The sequence below is a fragment of the Rhamphochromis longiceps genome, linkage group LG3 (genome assembly GCF_057381845.1).
Source record: "Rhamphochromis longiceps isolate RC_006_pf linkage group LG3, R_longiceps_female_GT1.1, whole genome shotgun sequence".
In the NCBI taxonomy this organism is placed as follows: domain Eukaryota; kingdom Metazoa; phylum Chordata; class Actinopteri; order Cichliformes; family Cichlidae; genus Rhamphochromis; species Rhamphochromis longiceps.
In genome coordinates this window covers 793766-811539 of record NC_140559.1, presented here as the reverse complement: position 1 = coordinate 811539, position 17774 = coordinate 793766, and the positions used below count along the sequence as shown (strand labels likewise).

Genomic DNA, 17774 nt, shown 5'->3' with positions numbered 1-17774 from the left:
GGTATGAAAAACATTCTGTGCTTAGGAAACAGCAGAAACGAACAGGGTCTGTGTGTGTTAACTATAAAGTTTTGGAAATAAAGGTAGAGTAACAAACAGTTTTTCCTGTCTTCCTTATCTGTGTGTTATCTTTAATTTCAAGGGAGTAGCATGTTTGAATGCACATGTGTCAAACGCTACTAAAAACACAACCCCCGCGGCGGAAGTAAGAAATACTTCTCACTGCAGTCGGGGCACGTGTGGAAACAGACACCATAAAATAATTAGAGGCACTTATTTGTATTTATGTTTTGGTGCACCATCAACCCTTGGCGTGTTTTTTGATTAGTCTCAGATTTCATAATAAAGAACTTTAACACATCCATCATCAGAAGACACAGATTATTCTGTTCATCATTTGGAAATTCAGAATAGTTTTGTTCAGTTTTGGTGAGCAGAAGTGGATGAAATGCCTGCTGGGACATGTGTGTCTGTTTGCTGGATTTCACTCCCTGCCTCCTGTTTGCCTCTACAGGTGACACTGAACTCGCTTTAAATTCAGCTGGATTCACAAATAGTAACGCAGCACTGAGAGCCATGTTTGGATTCTCAAGTCAGTTACCTATTATAAAGGTTAAAAGGTTATAAAGGAAATGCTGTCAAAAAACATGTTGAAACACAGCTGTGAGATGTTGTCAAACAACATTTAAAGTTTGAACCGAGTTATCTGTAATGAAAATAGGAGGCCTGCTACACCTTGTTAAATATCCCAAATCTTTGTTGTTTGGGCTGACGGAAGAACAACAAGAGAGACAAGATAAGATAAAACTTTATTAATCCCTCGGGTGGATTCCTCTGGGAAATTCAGTTTCCAATAGCACAGCACCGACAGAAGTTACAGAATGTGAGCAGAATAGCATATATACACATATATAAATACAGAGGATACAAAAGGGATAAATAGAATAAATAGGAATAAGAATACAAGGGAATTGCACATTTCAAGTATTGTGAGTCTGTTGCACCGTTGGTTATTAACAAAAAGCCTTGCACAGTGAAGAGGCACTACAGCTTAGTTGTTCCCCCCTCCTTTGTCCTCCTGTTTCCCCTCCCTCTCCCCTCCAGAGAGGAGTTAAACAGCCTGATGGTGTGTGGGTGTATAAACACTCAGTGCTTCCTGGGATCATTTCATTAAGCGCCTCCACTAACACACCCACTGTTCCCAGTACTGCTGAACACCTGTACGCTACACTGAAACAGGTTTTTACCCTCAACCTTACCCTTTTGTTGCAGAGTCAGAGCTCTGCCCTGCATTCAAAACACTTCCTGGTTCAGATAAAACAAAAAAACAAAAACTGGAGGCTTCAAATTTTCACAGTGACAGGCCCACACAGGTTTTTCTGGTTCATATTGTCTCTATTTGTAAAAGTAAATATGTTGCGGTGTTATTAAAATATTATCTTTAATGTTAGGAAGGTTAAAGAGACTTAGATCTGCCTACATTACCCCAAAGTTGTTGAACTAAAGTGAGTGGGATGACTGGTGTGTTTATTTTCAGCAGCTCGCTGTGTTTGCCTTTCAAGGAAGGTGGAGTTAATCTGTTTCAGAACGAAAAAGAAAAACAAGGGTGGAGTTCTAAAAAACACAGGATCCTGTTTCAGAGCTGTTCATCTTTAAAAAAGAGCTTCACCTGAAAGGCCTCATAGAAATGATGTATCTTGTGACAGTATAAGACAAATTCTGGTTTAGAACACCCATCCAATATAATGTCAATACAAAAGCACCAAATCGCAACAACGGTTTCCTTTGGGATGCTTCATATTGTAATGTGAAGATCTTGCCATAATACAGAGAAAAAACACAACAATCAGAAGACCCCCTATGATCAAGCACTTGGCAACAAAGGGAAGGAAAACAGTAAGAGACCTCCAGCAGAGCCAGGCTCAGGGAGGGCTGTGACCAGTTGAGGGTGAGGGGAGAAAGACAGGATAAAATACATGCTGTGGAAAACATCCAGAGATTAATAGCAAGTATGATTTAATGCAGAGAGGACAATTAACAAATAGTGAGTGAAAAAAGTGACTGAAGAAAAAATACTCAGTGCATCATGGGAATCCCCCGGCAGCCTACGTCTATTGCAGCATAACTAAGGGAGGATTCAGGGTCACCTGGTCCAGCCCTAACTATATGCTTTTGCAAAAAGGAAAGTTTTAAGTAGAGATAGTGTCTGTCTCCCGAATCCAAACCGGAAGCTGGTTCCACAGAAGAGGGGCCTGAAAACTGAAGGCTCTCCCTCCCATTCTACTTTTAAATACTCTAGGAACAACAAGTAGGCCTGCAGTGCGGGAGTGAAGTGCTCTAATAGGGTGATATGGTACTACAAGGTCATTAAGATAAGATGGGGCCTGATTATTTAAGACCTTGTATGTGAGGAGCAGGATTTGAATTCAATTCTGGATTTAACAGGAAGCCAATGAAGGGAAGCCAAAACAGGAGAAATATGCTCTCTCTTTCTAGTCCCTGTCAGGACTCTCAGAGCAGCCTTTAAATCTGTTTCCTGGTGGCCTGTTGTTGGTTTTGGACATACTGCTTTTTAATTACACCGAAATAGAAACTAATCGAGTGAGTAAAGGAGATCGGTCACATAGGGTGTTGTATCAGACAGATTTATGGAACAGAAAACATCAACAAACAAAGAAGCTAAGAGTCATTATTACACAATGGCAGGCAGGAGAGCACCAAGCCGAATGAAGTGACAGCAGCAGATTATACAGCGTGAGAATGCAGGGTCCCAGACCTGTAATGGTGACTGATGAACTGCCAGGTTTCAGTGCACTTGAATAGTATTTCTGGGTCCTTTTACAAACATTCAGCTCAAAGTGAAATAAGACAACTGTCTCATCCATCACAGGAAACCTCAGTTTACAGGTACTGAACCGGAGAAACACTCATGCCCTCTCGCTGCCTCTCACTGAGGGAAACTCCAGTCTAAGTCCAACCCGTCTATAGGAGACTGCTTCCAGGAGCTGAGCTGTGAGTTTAATGATACATTTCACTCCTCCTGACTGTATGAGGCTGCTTACACACTTTCTCTAGGCTCTTTTGTCACCACAGAGATTCCGGTCCCAATCTTATGACCTGTTTCAGCAGGATCTTAAGAGGCTTTAGGGAAAAAGGCAGATACTTGTCTGTGTGATGACACAGGGCCAAACACAGCCTAAAAGATCCTGCCTGATGTTTTCTACATCAATTTTCTCTATAAGTTAAATACAAATTAAGCAGACATTTTTTTCTTAAAGCAGTTCATTTTACCAGTTTAAACATTTGACGATTTTATTTTCTACAGTGATTAAAAGTTGTGTTTCTGAGATTTGCAAATCATTGCATTATGTGATTCTTTACATTTTACACGGGATCCTGTTTTTGGAATTGGGATTATAAAACTGTTTTGGTTGCAGTTTTTGATTAGCACTTAATCAGTTTATCATCTGTACTAATGAAGCTACGAAGCCTCCAACATGATGGGAAAAAATTGTGAAAGGTGGTCAAATTTTGACCCACCCTGTGTACTTTTAGCATATACTGTTTTTAACATATACTGTGACCTGCCAGTGAGAGGCAAAGAAGCAAAGAGTAGTCACCAGATCTAACTAAACATGGTCATAATTCCCAATCCAGCTGGCATCTGCTGTGGAAAAATAAACTGACCATTGAAACCAAAACTGATATCCTCAGATTTATTAATAAAATCATTTGCAAAGGAATCAATGCAGGATGAAAAGAAGAGAAAAAAACTCATGAGTGGATAGAATCAGCTGTAGGAAGGTTTTTTTTGTTTGTTTTTTTGTCGTGGTCATGTAGGTACCTGCCTTATACAGTGAGGTTAAATAAGATGAAATACAATTTTCCCCACAGTGTCAAGAGACACAAACTTACTAACTGCTGAAAAGAAGCTGATGTTAATACAATTTTGATTCTATCAGGACACAAAATGTTTCTAAACAAGCCAACAACACTTGTCACACTCAGCTGTGTACTTGGAGCTGATTCAAACCCAAAGTTGATTTACATCTTGATTACATGGTTTAGTCAAGTCCTCCATGCTTTCTTTCAGTCCTTCTCTTGCTCTCTCACTCACACACCTGCATCCGCACATGTATGAAAACATAATTGAATAATTCTGCTCAGAATGAGGCGCGTCTGTTCAACTTTGTGCTACTCTGGTTATCCTCGGTCATTAGGAGAGGCTTACACCACGGGATCGAGCTGTAAGAGATGCAATTCATTTTATATGTAGTGTGATAGTAGATGAGTGTTAAATAATATGTGGATTCTCTGAAAAAGGACAAAAATCATTACAGCATAAATATGGAATAAAAATTATTGGAACGGGCCTCTTAACAGTCCGATTAAAGAAGCGCACCATTCTTAAATGTACTGCACAAACTCTATTCGCAACGATTCTCAAAACCACCACAAGATGGCACTGTAACACAAGGAATGAACTCATCCCTGATCAAGCAGGTTTGCAATCACACCCACCAATCAACCTACAACCGGTAAAATGGTTCCAATACCACATTTACCACCATTGTGAGATCTTGCCTCATCCTGTCATGTGACCTACTGAGATCAGCTGTTGCAGGATGTGATCAAGATCTCAAAACTGGGTTGTAGGTGGCGGACAGTCGGTGTTGTGAGCCACCTCCTCTGTTCAGAGATGGTCGTTCACAGATGTTTCATCCCAAGGACAAAACTCCCAAACACAAGCCAGTCAACATAGTGTGTGCTGTGCAGTACAGCGAGGAGTGCTCAGACCTCTACACTGGTGAGACCAAACAGCCACAAAACAGACGCGCCACCTCGACAGGGCAAGACTCAGCTCTACATCTGCACCTAAAGGTCAAAGGTCACACTTTCAAGGATGCCGATGTTCACGTTTTGGACAGAGAGGACAGATGGTTTGAAAGTAAAGTAGTAGAAACAGCATATCTAACAATAATACAACGATATCTCTCAGAGTGTTTGTTGCAAGCCAGGCTGGTGTTAATCTGCTCGTACATGCACTGGATTCATTCACATGTCCTTTATTGCACATGACCAAGTGTAAAACATTTTGCTGATGTTACAGATTCATCAATCCTGAGAATTTGTTATAAAAACTTTGTTCTTTATACTAATAGTTTTTAAAAAATTAATCTATGATCGATTCTCATGATGTTATCCACTGTTAATGACAAAATACAGTAAATAGTCCAACATCTTACTTTTTCTTTTCTAATTCACATTTTATATTTTTCAAAGTCATCCAGTGGACTAGTGATGGCCGTCAGGGCTTATATTTGGCCTTCTTTCCATATAATGTAACCTTCCTTCTCAACAGTATTTTAAGCCTTTAAAAATGCAAAAAACATGTAAAATATAAAAATAAAATGTAAAATGAAAAATATGTAGGACAAAAATATCAAAATGTAAAATTCAGAATTCATAATAGCTCAGTGATATTTGATGGTGACTAAAAAAGGCAGCAGATAACAATGTAAACAAACATGTATGTTGAGCAGGAAACTTCAGATAATCACAAACACGAACATAACTTAATGTTTCCTCCAGGTGCTAAATTCCAGTTTAATTGTGCATCGTTAACTTCTGTCTGTCCTCAGCACATCTGTCACTGTGAATGCTGAGTGGGTGGGTGGAGTGAATATACACTGTGATATTTCCATCTGTGGCCTTTCAAACTGGCTGCAGTTCAACAGACGGCTAAAACAACAAAACAGCAGCAGCAAGCACAACGGAAATCGACATGTCAACTTCTACGCCATCAGCTCCACTCCTCTGGTCTTTGTCCTTATCGAGTACTGTCTGACCTGCAGGTGAGAAACAGGTGTGAGGTGTCAGCTGTCAGGTAGGTGATGAGTGAAGAACAGAACAGAATCCATTTCCTCTTCAAACTGCTGTCAGACATTATCTACTGCACTCTGATCACATCACTCAGACCAGATGCTTTCTACAAAGTCTCATCAACAACATCTTTAGAAACAAACATCATCAACCAGGAAGCAGCTCAACTTCACACTCACCTTCTTCTTTTACCTTCAGGTTGATGCTCTTCAAAAGCTGAGGTCTCTGTCTGTTGTATCCAGCATAACATTCATATTTTCCAGCGTCGTTCATGGCGACATTTTTGAGAATCACAGAAAAGTTTCCATTCTTTATCTCTGGATCTTTCAGCTCCACTCGACCTTTAAATGATTCATGCTGTTTGTCTTTGTGAATGTGTTCATCGCTGAAGTAGAACACATAATACTCTGACTGCAGGTCAGGCATTTGCCAGCTTATCATTATGTTAGCATCACTGGGGCCATAGCACTCCAGAGTTACATCCTTTGCTTGTTTGACTGTTAGCTCTAAAATAAGAAGAAAACAGGTCAGTCATAAAGATAATATGCATCCAATAATTCAAACACGCTTATTATTGTGCTTCAAATATCAGAAACCTGAGTTTTTATTTTTGTGTAAATTCTGTGAGAATTTATAAGCGAGTAAAAAAAGCTTTACTGCGTTACATTCAGACCCAGATATGTTTACACATCCAGCATTGTGATGGCCAAACCCGTGGCCACACTCTAAAGTCGGTAACTTTCGTATTTTCATTCTTCATTTGAACATAGTAATACATTTTAGTTTCCAATAACTTTATTGATTGGTTTGGATACATTTGTTCTATTTGTAAGCGCGCACATTTAGTTTACTTATGTATTCATACCACTTCATTTCTTTGCTTTCTGACTAACCTTTGTCTTTTTATTTCTTACCTGCTATCATCCCTGGGAGTTGCCGGACAAAAAGATGGTAGCCAGGGTTTGAAACCATTAAATACAAAGGAAGATAATTGGACCATACCACCACTTCCTGCAGAAGGGGGGGGGGGGGATGTGTGTTTTCTTTACTTTAAAAACAAAGTATTTGTATTTAATTAAATATTTGAGTTTAGGGTTTAATGGGGTTTTTGATTTTCTTCTTTAGTGTTTAGTTTATTAACAACCTAGATTGTACTGCATCGTTTGTGATTTATGATTGTGTTTTGTTTGTTACCCCTCATGTGTCACAATGGTCTGATCAGCCATTATATATACCCTTGTATGTCATTTTTCATAATTGACCTAAACATGAAATATGTTTAGGTCAATTATGTATGTTTGAGCAGTCATTTGGTTTAAGTTTGCAGTCTTTGCCTGGGTTCAGTTTTGTTTCTGTGACCTGTTTTATGAGCTCAACCTTTATTAGTCTTGTAAATATAATTTTTGGGGGTTAAATAAATGGAAACCATATTTTTCTAATAATTCCTGGGCTCCTCCTGTTTTTCAACTCGGTCCATCACAAGCATGTTAAATCATGAACTTCAGTGGGTTTTGAATGTCTAACTTCAGAGTTTATACGCTTTTTTTTAACATTTGTAGACTGTGGTGTGGGTTTTACTGAGCTAAAATGGGTAAAATGGCTTCACATACTCTGTGGAAAAGGCCAGAGTCTGTACAAAATGATAAAACAAAGGTATAAAAACCTGTTTGTACTTGTCAGTCACATTCAGGGTGTTTAATACAGAAATTTGTTGATGTTTGTGTACCAGACAGCGATGGCTTGTTATTTATTTCATAGTTTATTTCTAAAGGACCTGTACATAAGGCCAGACAGTTGAGAGGCTGATGTACTGAACCTGTACTGTATATTAGCATTTGAATTTAACTACAATTTAATGTTTTACAGGATTAACACATCTTACCTTCACAGTCCAGACGTCCCAGGAAACATGAGAGGACAAACGCGGTTAAAGCTGTTTTTAACAGCATTTCCTTTCTTATCTCCCACAGCTTCATTGTTGGTAGTTTCCTGGATTAAAAAAACAATAATAAAGAATATACAGATGCTCTTTAAAGCTATTAAATTTACCTAAAGTTATTTTATGCGGTGTATGACTGATACCCTGAGCAATATCCCTGTGCCCCTGTGAGAGGAAATTCCACTGCATGAAAAAAGGAAATTACAGGAAATTATGAGGTAAGGTGGCGCCTATTCGTCTGTCTGTATAATCAAGTGTTTAGAATCTAGTAAAAAGATTTTTTCTGTTTTAGGTTAGAGTTCAAAAAGATCATAGTTTAAAATGTAAAAGCTTCTAAAGGTGTGAAGGTTAAATGTTAATAATGAATGTAAAATAATAATGTGAGGCCTTCATTGGATGGTATGATGTCATACCAGCTAATAAACCACTGTTTCACCTGATCAGTATGGAGGACCAGGGGTGTCAGAAATAAACATTTACACGAGTTTAAAAAGTGTGATTAAAAAAAAAGTTGTTAATAAATTATACACTTTACGATAATTTTTACAATTTTATAAGTTATAACTTATTATATAACTTAACTTATAAGTTCTATTATATATTCACACCCAGCTACAGTCACACATCTAGTATGTTAAATCATGAACTTCAGAACTGGTTTTCAAAGGCTAAATTAAGAGTTTATACACCTTTACCAGGAGTTAAATAAACCATTACATGAGTTTAAAAAGTGTGATTTTTTTAAGTCATTAATACATTATTTATTTTATGATAATATTGGTAAATGGTCTGTATTTATATAGCACTTTTGCTAGTCCCGCCTAGGGACCCCAAAGCACTTTACACACCCAGTCATCCACCCATTCACACACTGGTGAAGGCAAGCTACAGTTGTAGCCACAGCTGCCCTGGGGCGCACTGACAGAGGCAAGGCTGCCATATTGCTCCATCGGCCCCTCTGGCCATCACCAGTAGGCGGTGGGTGAAGTGTCTTGCCCAAGGACACAACGACCGAGACTGTCCAAGACGTGGCTCGAAACAGCAACCTTCCGATTACAAGGCGAACTCCCAACTCTTGAGCCACGATCAGGTTACGTTTCCACACGATCACGATTTAACCATATTTCATATGTAGTCTGCAATAGGCAAACGTCTACTATCCCGGGTTTGTTTATGTTTTGCACTTTTACAGATTATATAATATAACATTTTGGTTTAAATCAATTCCTACAAATTTGTTAAGTTAACATGTTATTTATTTCAACTGTTAATTGGTTTAGTTAGAACTAACCTTACCTACCTGTCTTCCAGAAACAAAAGGAGGAAAGTAGTTTTACTTCCTGCTTTATACCTTCTGGGTTCATCTGAGGTCACAGGAAGAGACCAAGCGAAGGGGGAAAACTCTTGTAATTTAAGAAAGTTGATTTTAGAGGGTTTATGGAGAAATAGATTTATTGTCATGTGTATTGATTACACCAGAGTTTATGTTGCTAGTAAAGAGTGGCAGTAGAGGTTTGAATATAATCATTTTCATCTTATCTACCTACTGAATGGAATAGTCCAGTGGTGAAATTGTTTGGTTAAGTGGATTATTTGGGGTAATCGTGGCTGAAGAGTTGGGTGTTCGTCTTGTAATCGGAAGGTTGCCGGTTTGAGCCACGTCTCGGACAGTCTCGGTCGTTGTGTCCTTGGGCAAGACACTTCACCCACCGCCTACTGGTGATGGCCAGAGGGGCCGATGGCGCGATATGGCAGCCTCGCCTCTGTCAGTCTACCCCAGGGCAGCTGTGGCTACAACTGTAGCTTGCCTTCACCAGTGTGTGAGAGTGAATGAATAGTGGTATTTTAAAGCTTTGAGGGGTCCCGAAAAGCGCTATATAAATGCAATCCATTATTATTATTTAAGCAGAACTCAGGTGTTTGAGGAGAAAGGACCAGGTCAGTGTAGCTGTGTGCAGTTTGACCGTAATTTTCATTGATTTAAGTTCAGTTATGTTTATTTGAACTGAGTTAATTTGGAGTTGAGTTTCTTATTTGTTTCTTTGTAAATATTGTTTGGGTCACAAAACGGTGACAGCATCAGTCTCCTGCATTTCTTTGGCCGCTTAAGTCAAGTCCTACTACACTGATGAGGACTTTTATCTATCATTCCAAAAACACAAACCACTGCTTCCCTCTCTTTGCAGCTTACATTGTTTATAAGCTACACTTGGTAAGCATGGAAGTATTTCACTAATCACACGAGGAAGCTTAGCTTGATAAAAAAAAAAAATCTACAGGTGTAGAGCTCTAGGCACCTGTAGAGTCTTTGTATAGCAGAAAATAAATGCTTAATTGCATTAAAACTCTCAATGAAAGTGTGATAAATGTTTGTAGTACAGAGTGTGTACACGACAGGGAAGCCCAGCCCAGTATGCACTCTTACTGTCGATCTCAAACCCGCATACATGGGCAGGGCTTTGTCAGGAAGGAAATGTGTCAGGAAGCAACTGCAAAACATGGAGGTCATTAAAAAAGAATGTTAGGAGGCAGCAGGAGAGCAGGAAAGGCAGGATTGTGCTGATGAGAGCAGTCACTGTAAATGTTTTTATGTTCTGTAAAATCACACCAGAGAGAATGAAGATAGGAGGAGGACAGATATGTTGGGTGTGAGGGACAATAGATGGAAGAAAAGCAAGGACTTGTCCACAGGAGGGGTGGTGGACGTATTGTACAAAACATGATGAAGATGTTAAAAATTGAAAAAGATTTTTGGTCTGCCTCTAAAAAAAATTGGCAAACTGTCAGGTTGATCGGGAGGGAAAACAGTTCTCTTCTCAAAAGGTGTCCAGTGTGGGTGAGCTGCTGCAGGAGGCTGTCAGCATATACACTACTGCCAAAAGTATTTACACATAATGTATTTACATTTGAACATTAGACCATGAGCTGTGCAATAAAATAATCATTCATGTTCAGAAACACCAGTCAGCAATAATCATAAAATCATAAAATGCAAGCATCACTTTCTGTCAGGTGTGCACAACCTGTGTTTTATTTGCTGTAAGCGTACATCAATATTTTATAGTCAGCCTCAACATTGTGATTCTGTGATAATTATAAATCCCTGAACACATTTGAAAGTTATAAATGTAGTAAGTGATGCTATTATGGGATTTAATAATCATGGTTGCATCGTCCTGGTCACAGGTGGGGGATATGGTTACAGTCACCCACCAGCTGACAGTCAGTCAGAATTCCACCAGGCATCCATCACGGTCCTGTCACTGATGACAGGACATTGAGGCTGTTTGTTTCTGTCATGGTCCTGAGTCTGCCGACTCAGTGTTTTGTGTTTCTTTATGCTTTTGTTTATTCTGAGTATGTATTCTGTTATAATTTGCCATTTGTTAGGTTTCTGTTCTGTGCCTGCCCTGGTCCCACTTCTGTGTTCTGTCTGCCTCTGGTGTCACACTGTCTGTTTGTGAATCTGTCTGTGTGGTTCATTGTCTTGTCTGGTTCTCTGTGTCTGAGTTTCCTGTTTTATTCTGAAGGTCTCCGTCTCATGTGAGTGTGTTCAGGTTACGTTTCCCCTGTCCCCTCAGCTCTGATTTCTCCCAGCTGTGTTGCCCTCCTGTCTCTCATCCCCTGATTACTGCTGTGTGTATTTAAGCCCTGTGTGTTCTCCTGCCTGTTCGTCTGTGTTTCATGGTGTTTTGTTCCTCTGTCTGCGGCTCTCTGCGCTGCACCCCGTTTCTTATGTTTGTCATTTAGTTTTCCCAGTTTAGGTTTTCCAGTCATTTGTCATTCCTCACTAGTGATGGGCAGATGAAGCTTCATGAAGCACTGAAGCTCTTAATCCAATTGGTTCACCCCAGCGTGAAGCTTCATGTGCTCTAGTAGGACACCTACTGGACGTAGAAATATTAGTTGGCATGAATTTGAAGAGCGTGGCCTTTTGCACACAGCCTGCAAATGTCAACAACAAAAGGAGTGTGTCAAACATCTATATTGTAGTGATCAAATCAAATCAAATCACTTTTATTGTCACCTCACATGTGCAGGCACACTGGCACAGCACATGCGAGTGAAATTCTTGTGTGCGAGCCCCACAAGCAACAGGGATATGCAAACACAACAACACAAACGAGCAAAATACAAGAATGGCTAATCTGAAACTAATAAATATATGTACAATATATAATAGTGTATGCATTTCTGGATGTGTATACTAAATATTATCCTACGTGTGTGTGTGTGTGTGTGTGTGTGTGTGTGTACACATTTTTACAAATTAAATAGTAAAAAAAAAATAAAATATAAAAATATACAGAGTTGAATATGTGCAAAACAGTGGCATTATTGTACAGTGTGTGGAGTGCATAGTGTTGAAGTTCCAGTAGTGAAGCTGAGGTGTCTATGACGTGTTCAGCAGTCTGATGGCCTGATGGAAGAAGCTGTCTCTCAGTCTGCTGGTACGGGACCGGATGCTGCAGAACCTCCTTCCTGATGGAAGCAGTCTGAACAGTTTATGGCTGGGGTGACTGGAGTCCTTGATGATCCTCCCCGCTTTCCTCAGGCAGCGCTTCCTGTAGATGTCTTGGAGGGAGGGAAGCTCACCTCCAATTATCCGTTCAGAGCACCGCACTACACGCTGGAGAGCTTTGCAGTTGTAGGCGGTGGTGTTGCCATACCAGGTGGTGATGCATCCAGTGAGGATGCTCTCAATGGCACAGTGATAGAAGGTCCTGAGGATGCGGGGGCTCATGCCGAATCTTTTCAGTCTCCTGAGATGGCAGTATACTGTGTATATTTATACTGGCAGTATGGAAAATGATCATTTACTGTGAGGTGAGGTGTGGTTGGGGTGTGGACAGTGGTTGTGCTTTTGTAACGTTGAGGTATGGACAGCTACACACTGAGGCCTCAGTCCTGCCTGTTCACATTTTATTCTGTAAAAACTAAATTTTCACTGCTTTTATGACCTTTAGTGGGGAGAACATAGCTAGGATTTAATGATTTAACAAATCTTTTGAATCCTTTGTCCTCCACAATGCTAAATGGCTGGGAGTCCTCAATCACCATGCTAACCAGGTCTTCATCTATTTGAGATTGTTCTCCTGAGGAAAGACAATAAAGACAAAGCACAAATATAAATATCACACACGTAACTTATTACAGCTGTATAATATTGTTATATCATTTAGTAACATTACTGCATGCTATATTATCATGGCATTTGATGGCTCACCTGGTCTTGCTCCACATTCGGTGTTCCTCTTATTCTCATGCAAAGCTCTGTAGTGCCTAAGCATGGATGAGGTGTTGTTGTTATATCCCAGCTCCCTGGCACATAGCAAACACTTCACCTTACAAAAGTACAGACAGCTTAACATAAATTGTATTGCACCATCAGTATTATGAAAATACATCTTCTGTGGAAATTTACATACCTTGCTGGGAGGAATAAAATTAAAATGTTCCCACACAGGGGAGGACATCCTCCTCTTCTTAGCTGGCTCCATTCTCTCCTGACTTTCTCTCCTCACTCTCATAAACCTCCAAACTGTCTCCAAACTCTCACTAACCGCAACTCTCCATCAAACACCTACATTTTGAATGAAGTCTGAGGGGTTTATATCGCTGTCATAGCTCGCGGCAAAGTTCGAACCACTTCATGAACCAGTCACGTGGTACAGCCGGGCAGCGAGGCTTCGGACGTCATCATTTTCAGCTCCTCCCATAAATGAAGCAAGCCTCGAAACGCGCATCGCGGAAACGCCCCCTCCATTACTCGACACAAGCTTTGAAGCCTCGATACAGAACGTCACATCACTATTCCTCACTGCCTGTTCCGTCACTCTATTACTTGTAAATAAACGTCACTTGCACTATCAGTCAACTGCCTGCATTAGGGTCCTTTTACCTCCACACGGCTCTCCTCGACAGCTGTGACAGTTTCGTTTTTTTGCACCTTTACATTTTAATCCAGAGTTGGGATGTGAAGAAACAGGAGTGGGTATACTCACACACCCCTGATCTTCAATAGGAATAGAAATGTTTAACAAAGTAAAATAATAAAGCTGATAATGGTAAATCTATGTTCCGTTTATGTAGAAAAAGAAGCGTGCATTTTATTTGAAAGAAAAAAACACATACATGCAGTGGAAGCCCAGATGTCAGTTTTACCCTGGGACTTGAACGCATCTTACATATGTGGCTCTGTGGGAAGCTGCCAGCGTTACATTTGTCTCAAACCCCACATGGGTGTGAGAAGTGATCCGTGCGGTGATTCGCACACACATATTTAACCTCCTAAGACCCGAACTCTTCCACAGCATTTTTAATTTCTCTTTGATATTTGGGCATATTGGGGCCCGATGAATGTGAAAATAAAGAATTACCAGATTTTTTTTTTTTACCTTATTTTTGTTTTTAAGAAAAATAAGAGCCACATATGAGGATATTCATTTAAAATTTTGATACAAGAGTAGCAGTATAATGTACTCGTAAGTGGCTATCAGGCCCATGTAGAGCAAAATTGAGTATTTTGGTCTAAATAACCCAAAATGTGATGTCCACATATGTGGACGCAGGGTCCTAGGAGGATAAGGTTTTGTGGGCAAGAGTGATGTCGTGTGTACTTTTAGATATTTGTACGTTCAGAAAGGTTTTCAAAAGGTAAAATTTTCAAATTCAGGAAGCTGAACTTAGTAAACTGTGCTTAAACGATCAGTAATTATTTGGCTTTTGCACATTTGTAAAATAGTTTTACGTGGTGGTCAGATTGCCTTGTATATGTGTGTGGATTGAAGCACCTGCGTGTGGGTCCTCAAAATTTACACGCAAATCATTGCACACATTTGCAAAGCTTAGTTTACATGTGGATTATGTCTCGTGCTTTGCGACACTTTTTTGACGCTGTTTAGAGAACAAATATAAAGAAGCAGACAAAGTCACAACATCAGAACAATTTGAACTTTTGCCGTAGTTAAAGTGTTCTTTAAATCGGCATCACTGATTTGTGTCATTAAATTACCTCTTCATCATCAACAAGCAGAAACGCCTCTGTGTGAGGTCACTGTCTCTTTAAGACATCAACAATACTGGCCGCTTTTCACTCTCTCCAGTTGGCAAATATAACATTAGAAAACAATATCAAAATAATAGTAAAATACATCATCAGTACTAGTATTACTGTAGTTATTTTTAGGGGTGCTGTGATGAAATTTAGGGTCTACTATGCCTTAAGGTGGAATTCTGAGTATCTCTGCAATCACCAAAGGCTTGGGTGAAAAATGGTTGTGTTCAAAGAGTTCTACTCCCTGGGTTTGCTGACTGAAGAAGTGAATTACAAACATTTGGAGTTAACACACTGACAAAGGTATGCACTAACTATTTTAGGCCTCCTGCTTGTATGGCCCTCTTTCCTTAACAACAGCTCCTTCCTCCAACTCACTTAGTGGGGGAGGGTGGGAGAGAGAGGGTCTCATACTAGCCCCAAACACACAACAGCTACCTGCTAAACATTATTTCTCAAGTTGACAGTTGAAAAACAGGGTTGTTGTTTTTTTTTACCATTTTAACAAAAGTACAACGCTTTAAAGCATAACATAGAAAGGTCACATGGTCACATGGAGTTTGATCATCTGTGCTATTTTAAATCAGCTGTCGTAATGTCAACAAGAAAACCACAAAGCAGTAAATGTAGCCTTGCATGCAGAAGGAAGTTGATTTAACTGCTGTGTCTGAGCTCAGTCAAGATGAACCCAGCATCTCTTCAGCAGCTGCTCTGTAAGTTCAATCTTTCACTTCCAAATGCAGTTAACTGTTTTTATAGTATATCAGCTGAGTTATACAAGGGTGGTGACATATGTTGTGAGACAGAGTACTGTGCAAAAGTCTTGAGCCACAGTTTTAAGCATTAAGCTATTTAACACTGACTTATGAATCACAGATGAACCAGTGTTGTTTGTACATAAAACCGAGAAATCAGGAAAGAACATATTTTAAAGTGTGTATTTTTAATTTGTTTCTTGAGGAATGAAGGCTTAAAGTTGATATTATTGTAGGTGTGGCCTGTTTGATTGACAGGTGGATGTTGACACAGGGGGCTGTACCTTCTGTCTGCTGCCGTTCACCTCAGCTATCCCAGAAGTGGGAAACTGAACCTATTTTATTTGTCTGTTACTGACAATGATTAGCAGCTGTCTGTGTCTCTGTGACACATTCATGATATTTATGGATATAGTTTTAAAAACAAAAACAGACAAACGAACAGCTAGAAAAGGCCTAAGCAGAAGCTAAAAGTCCCCTAAAGGGGAGACATGGTACCAGAAGGAGCTTTGCTGTAATGTGAACCAGCTGAAAACTCAGATTGACTGATATCATTTCTCTTTAGGTCTGAACTTACTGCTGTGCTGCACAACAAACCAAGGTCAATGACCTCATCGTGATCATCCAAAACATCTCAAAGAGTCTTAAATAGACATTTTCTGCATCTTATTTTTAATGCTGTCTGCCACGTATAAACTTTCAATAAAGCTTGTCTCTATAAACTGAGGCATTAAATCCAAAACCACCTTTTTTTTGGTGTTTTTAATAACATTAATTATAACTGTGCATCTGAGAGTACTGAACCTGGACCAGCCAGGATCTGACTGCATGCTTGACTACTGTCTTTACTATCAGTATCACATTTTAAATGTAAAGTGATTTAGGAATACTGAAGACACGTGATGTTTACTGCATTATATGTTTATAGTGCAATATATGTTTTATTTTGGGTGGCTGTGTTACTGTTGTTGAAACAGTAAAAGATTATGAAACTCAGTTGGTCATTCTCTTTTGAAAATTGATTCACATCATATCCTCTTCCTGGCTGCTCGTCTGACTGTGAGTCCGAGTAGCTCTCAGTTTTTTAAAGACGACTTTGTGTCTCTGAGCTGTGAGGAGGACGACAGCTCTGCTGGATGGACTCTGAGGAGAAACCCAAAGACACGACAGAAGACTCAGTGTGGAGATGGGTGGGGAAAACCAGCTGGTTCTTCCTGTAACATCAGCTACATCGACCCATTGGACACTGGAGTTTACTGGTGTGAGTCCAGAGAGGGTCCCATCAGTAACATGGTTAACCTGACAGTCACTGGTAAGCTGAGTGTGTGGAGTTAGTGTTGATGAAGCTGTGTGTAAATGGATGAAATGCTGTAGTTTGTCTCTGTGTTGAGGTGGATCAGTGATCCTGCAGAGTCCTGTCCTCCCTGTGATGGAGGGAGATGACGTCACTCTGCTCTGTAAAACAAAGACCACTCCCTCCAACCTCCCAGCTGCTTTCTATAAAGATGGCTCCCTCATCAGGAAGCAGCCTACAGGTCACATGACCATCCAGCATGTTTCCAGGTCTGATGAAGGCCTCTACAAGTGTGACATCAGCGGTCATGGAGAGTCTCCATCCAGCTGGATCACTGTCACAGGTGACACACTCACCTGTCTGTGTTTCTGCAGGTTTCAACATTCACTATGTGACGACAACTTAATGACTGTGTTTGCTTTGTTTTAGAGAAACACACCACCACACCTCCAACTACATCCACACCTCCACCTACATCCACACCTCCTCTTACCAATGTGTTGTTGTTTGTTGGAACAGTCTGTGTTCTGGTTCTACTGGTTTCTCTGGTGGTTCTGCTGGTGACACAACGTGTTTACAGGAAACGTGAAGGTGAGATTCAGACTGTGGGGGCGTGGGGGTGGGGGGTTGATGCATGAATGCTTCATGATCTAACAAAATACAATCCGTTAAATTCAGTTGTTACTTCAAATTATGGTGTGATGGTCTGTCCAACATTACATTACATTGTGGAGCAGCCATCTGCCACTGTCAGTTGGGGGTGTGAAGGGAGAGAAACCAGAAAAAAGCCATTCTATGGAAGAGAGCGAGAGATTAATAATAATGAATGATTTAAATCAGAGAGGT

General features: G+C 40.0%; 2 protein-coding genes across 2 annotated transcripts; one reads left to right on the top strand and one right to left on the bottom strand.

Annotated features, from left to right (window-relative positions):
- Positions 1-5104: 5104 nt before the first annotated feature.
- On the bottom strand, positions 5105-7962 carry LOC146672429 (CD276 antigen homolog). The gene is made up of 3 exons (XM_085386965.1): positions 7766-7962; positions 6063-6389; positions 5105-5849 (listed from the first exon to the last, which is right to left on the bottom strand). Exons 1-3 carry the CDS (start codon positions 7857-7859, stop codon positions 5743-5745), a joined length of 528 nt encoding a protein of 175 aa, XP_085243091.1. The 5' UTR covers positions 7860-7962; the 3' UTR covers positions 5105-5742.
- A 7599-nt stretch (positions 7963-15561) lies between these two features.
- Positions 15562-17566, top strand: LOC146672428 (Fc receptor-like protein 1). Its single transcript, XM_085402577.1, has 4 exons — positions 15562-15592; positions 16725-16946; positions 17026-17271; positions 17358-17566. Exons 1-4 carry the CDS (start codon positions 15562-15564, stop codon positions 17564-17566), a joined length of 708 nt encoding a protein of 235 aa, XP_085258703.1.
- The last annotated feature ends 208 nt before the right edge of the window (positions 17567-17774 follow it).

Coding starts and splice junctions, on each gene's coding strand:
- LOC146672429 (XM_085386965.1), bottom strand. CDS start 7,859: ATGAAGCTGTGGGAGATAAGAAAGGAAATGCTGTTAAAAACAGCTTTA. Junction 6,390..7,765: donor GGGACGTCTGGACTGTGAAG/GTAAGATGTGTT, acceptor TTCTTATTTTAG/AGCTAACAGTCAAACAAGCA. Junction 5,850..6,062: donor CCTGAAGGTAAAAGAAGAAG/GTGAGTGTGAAG, acceptor TCTCACCTGCAG/GTCAGACAGTACTCGATAAG.
- LOC146672428 (XM_085402577.1), top strand. CDS start 15,562: ATGAACCCAGCATCTCTTCAGCAGCTGCTCT. Junction 15,593..16,724: donor ATCTCTTCAGCAGCTGCTCT/GTAAGTTCAATC, acceptor AGTTTTTTAAAG/ACGACTTTGTGTCTCTGAGC. Junction 17,272..17,357: donor CAGCTGGATCACTGTCACAG/GTGACACACTCA, acceptor GCTTTGTTTTAG/AGAAACACACCACCACACCT.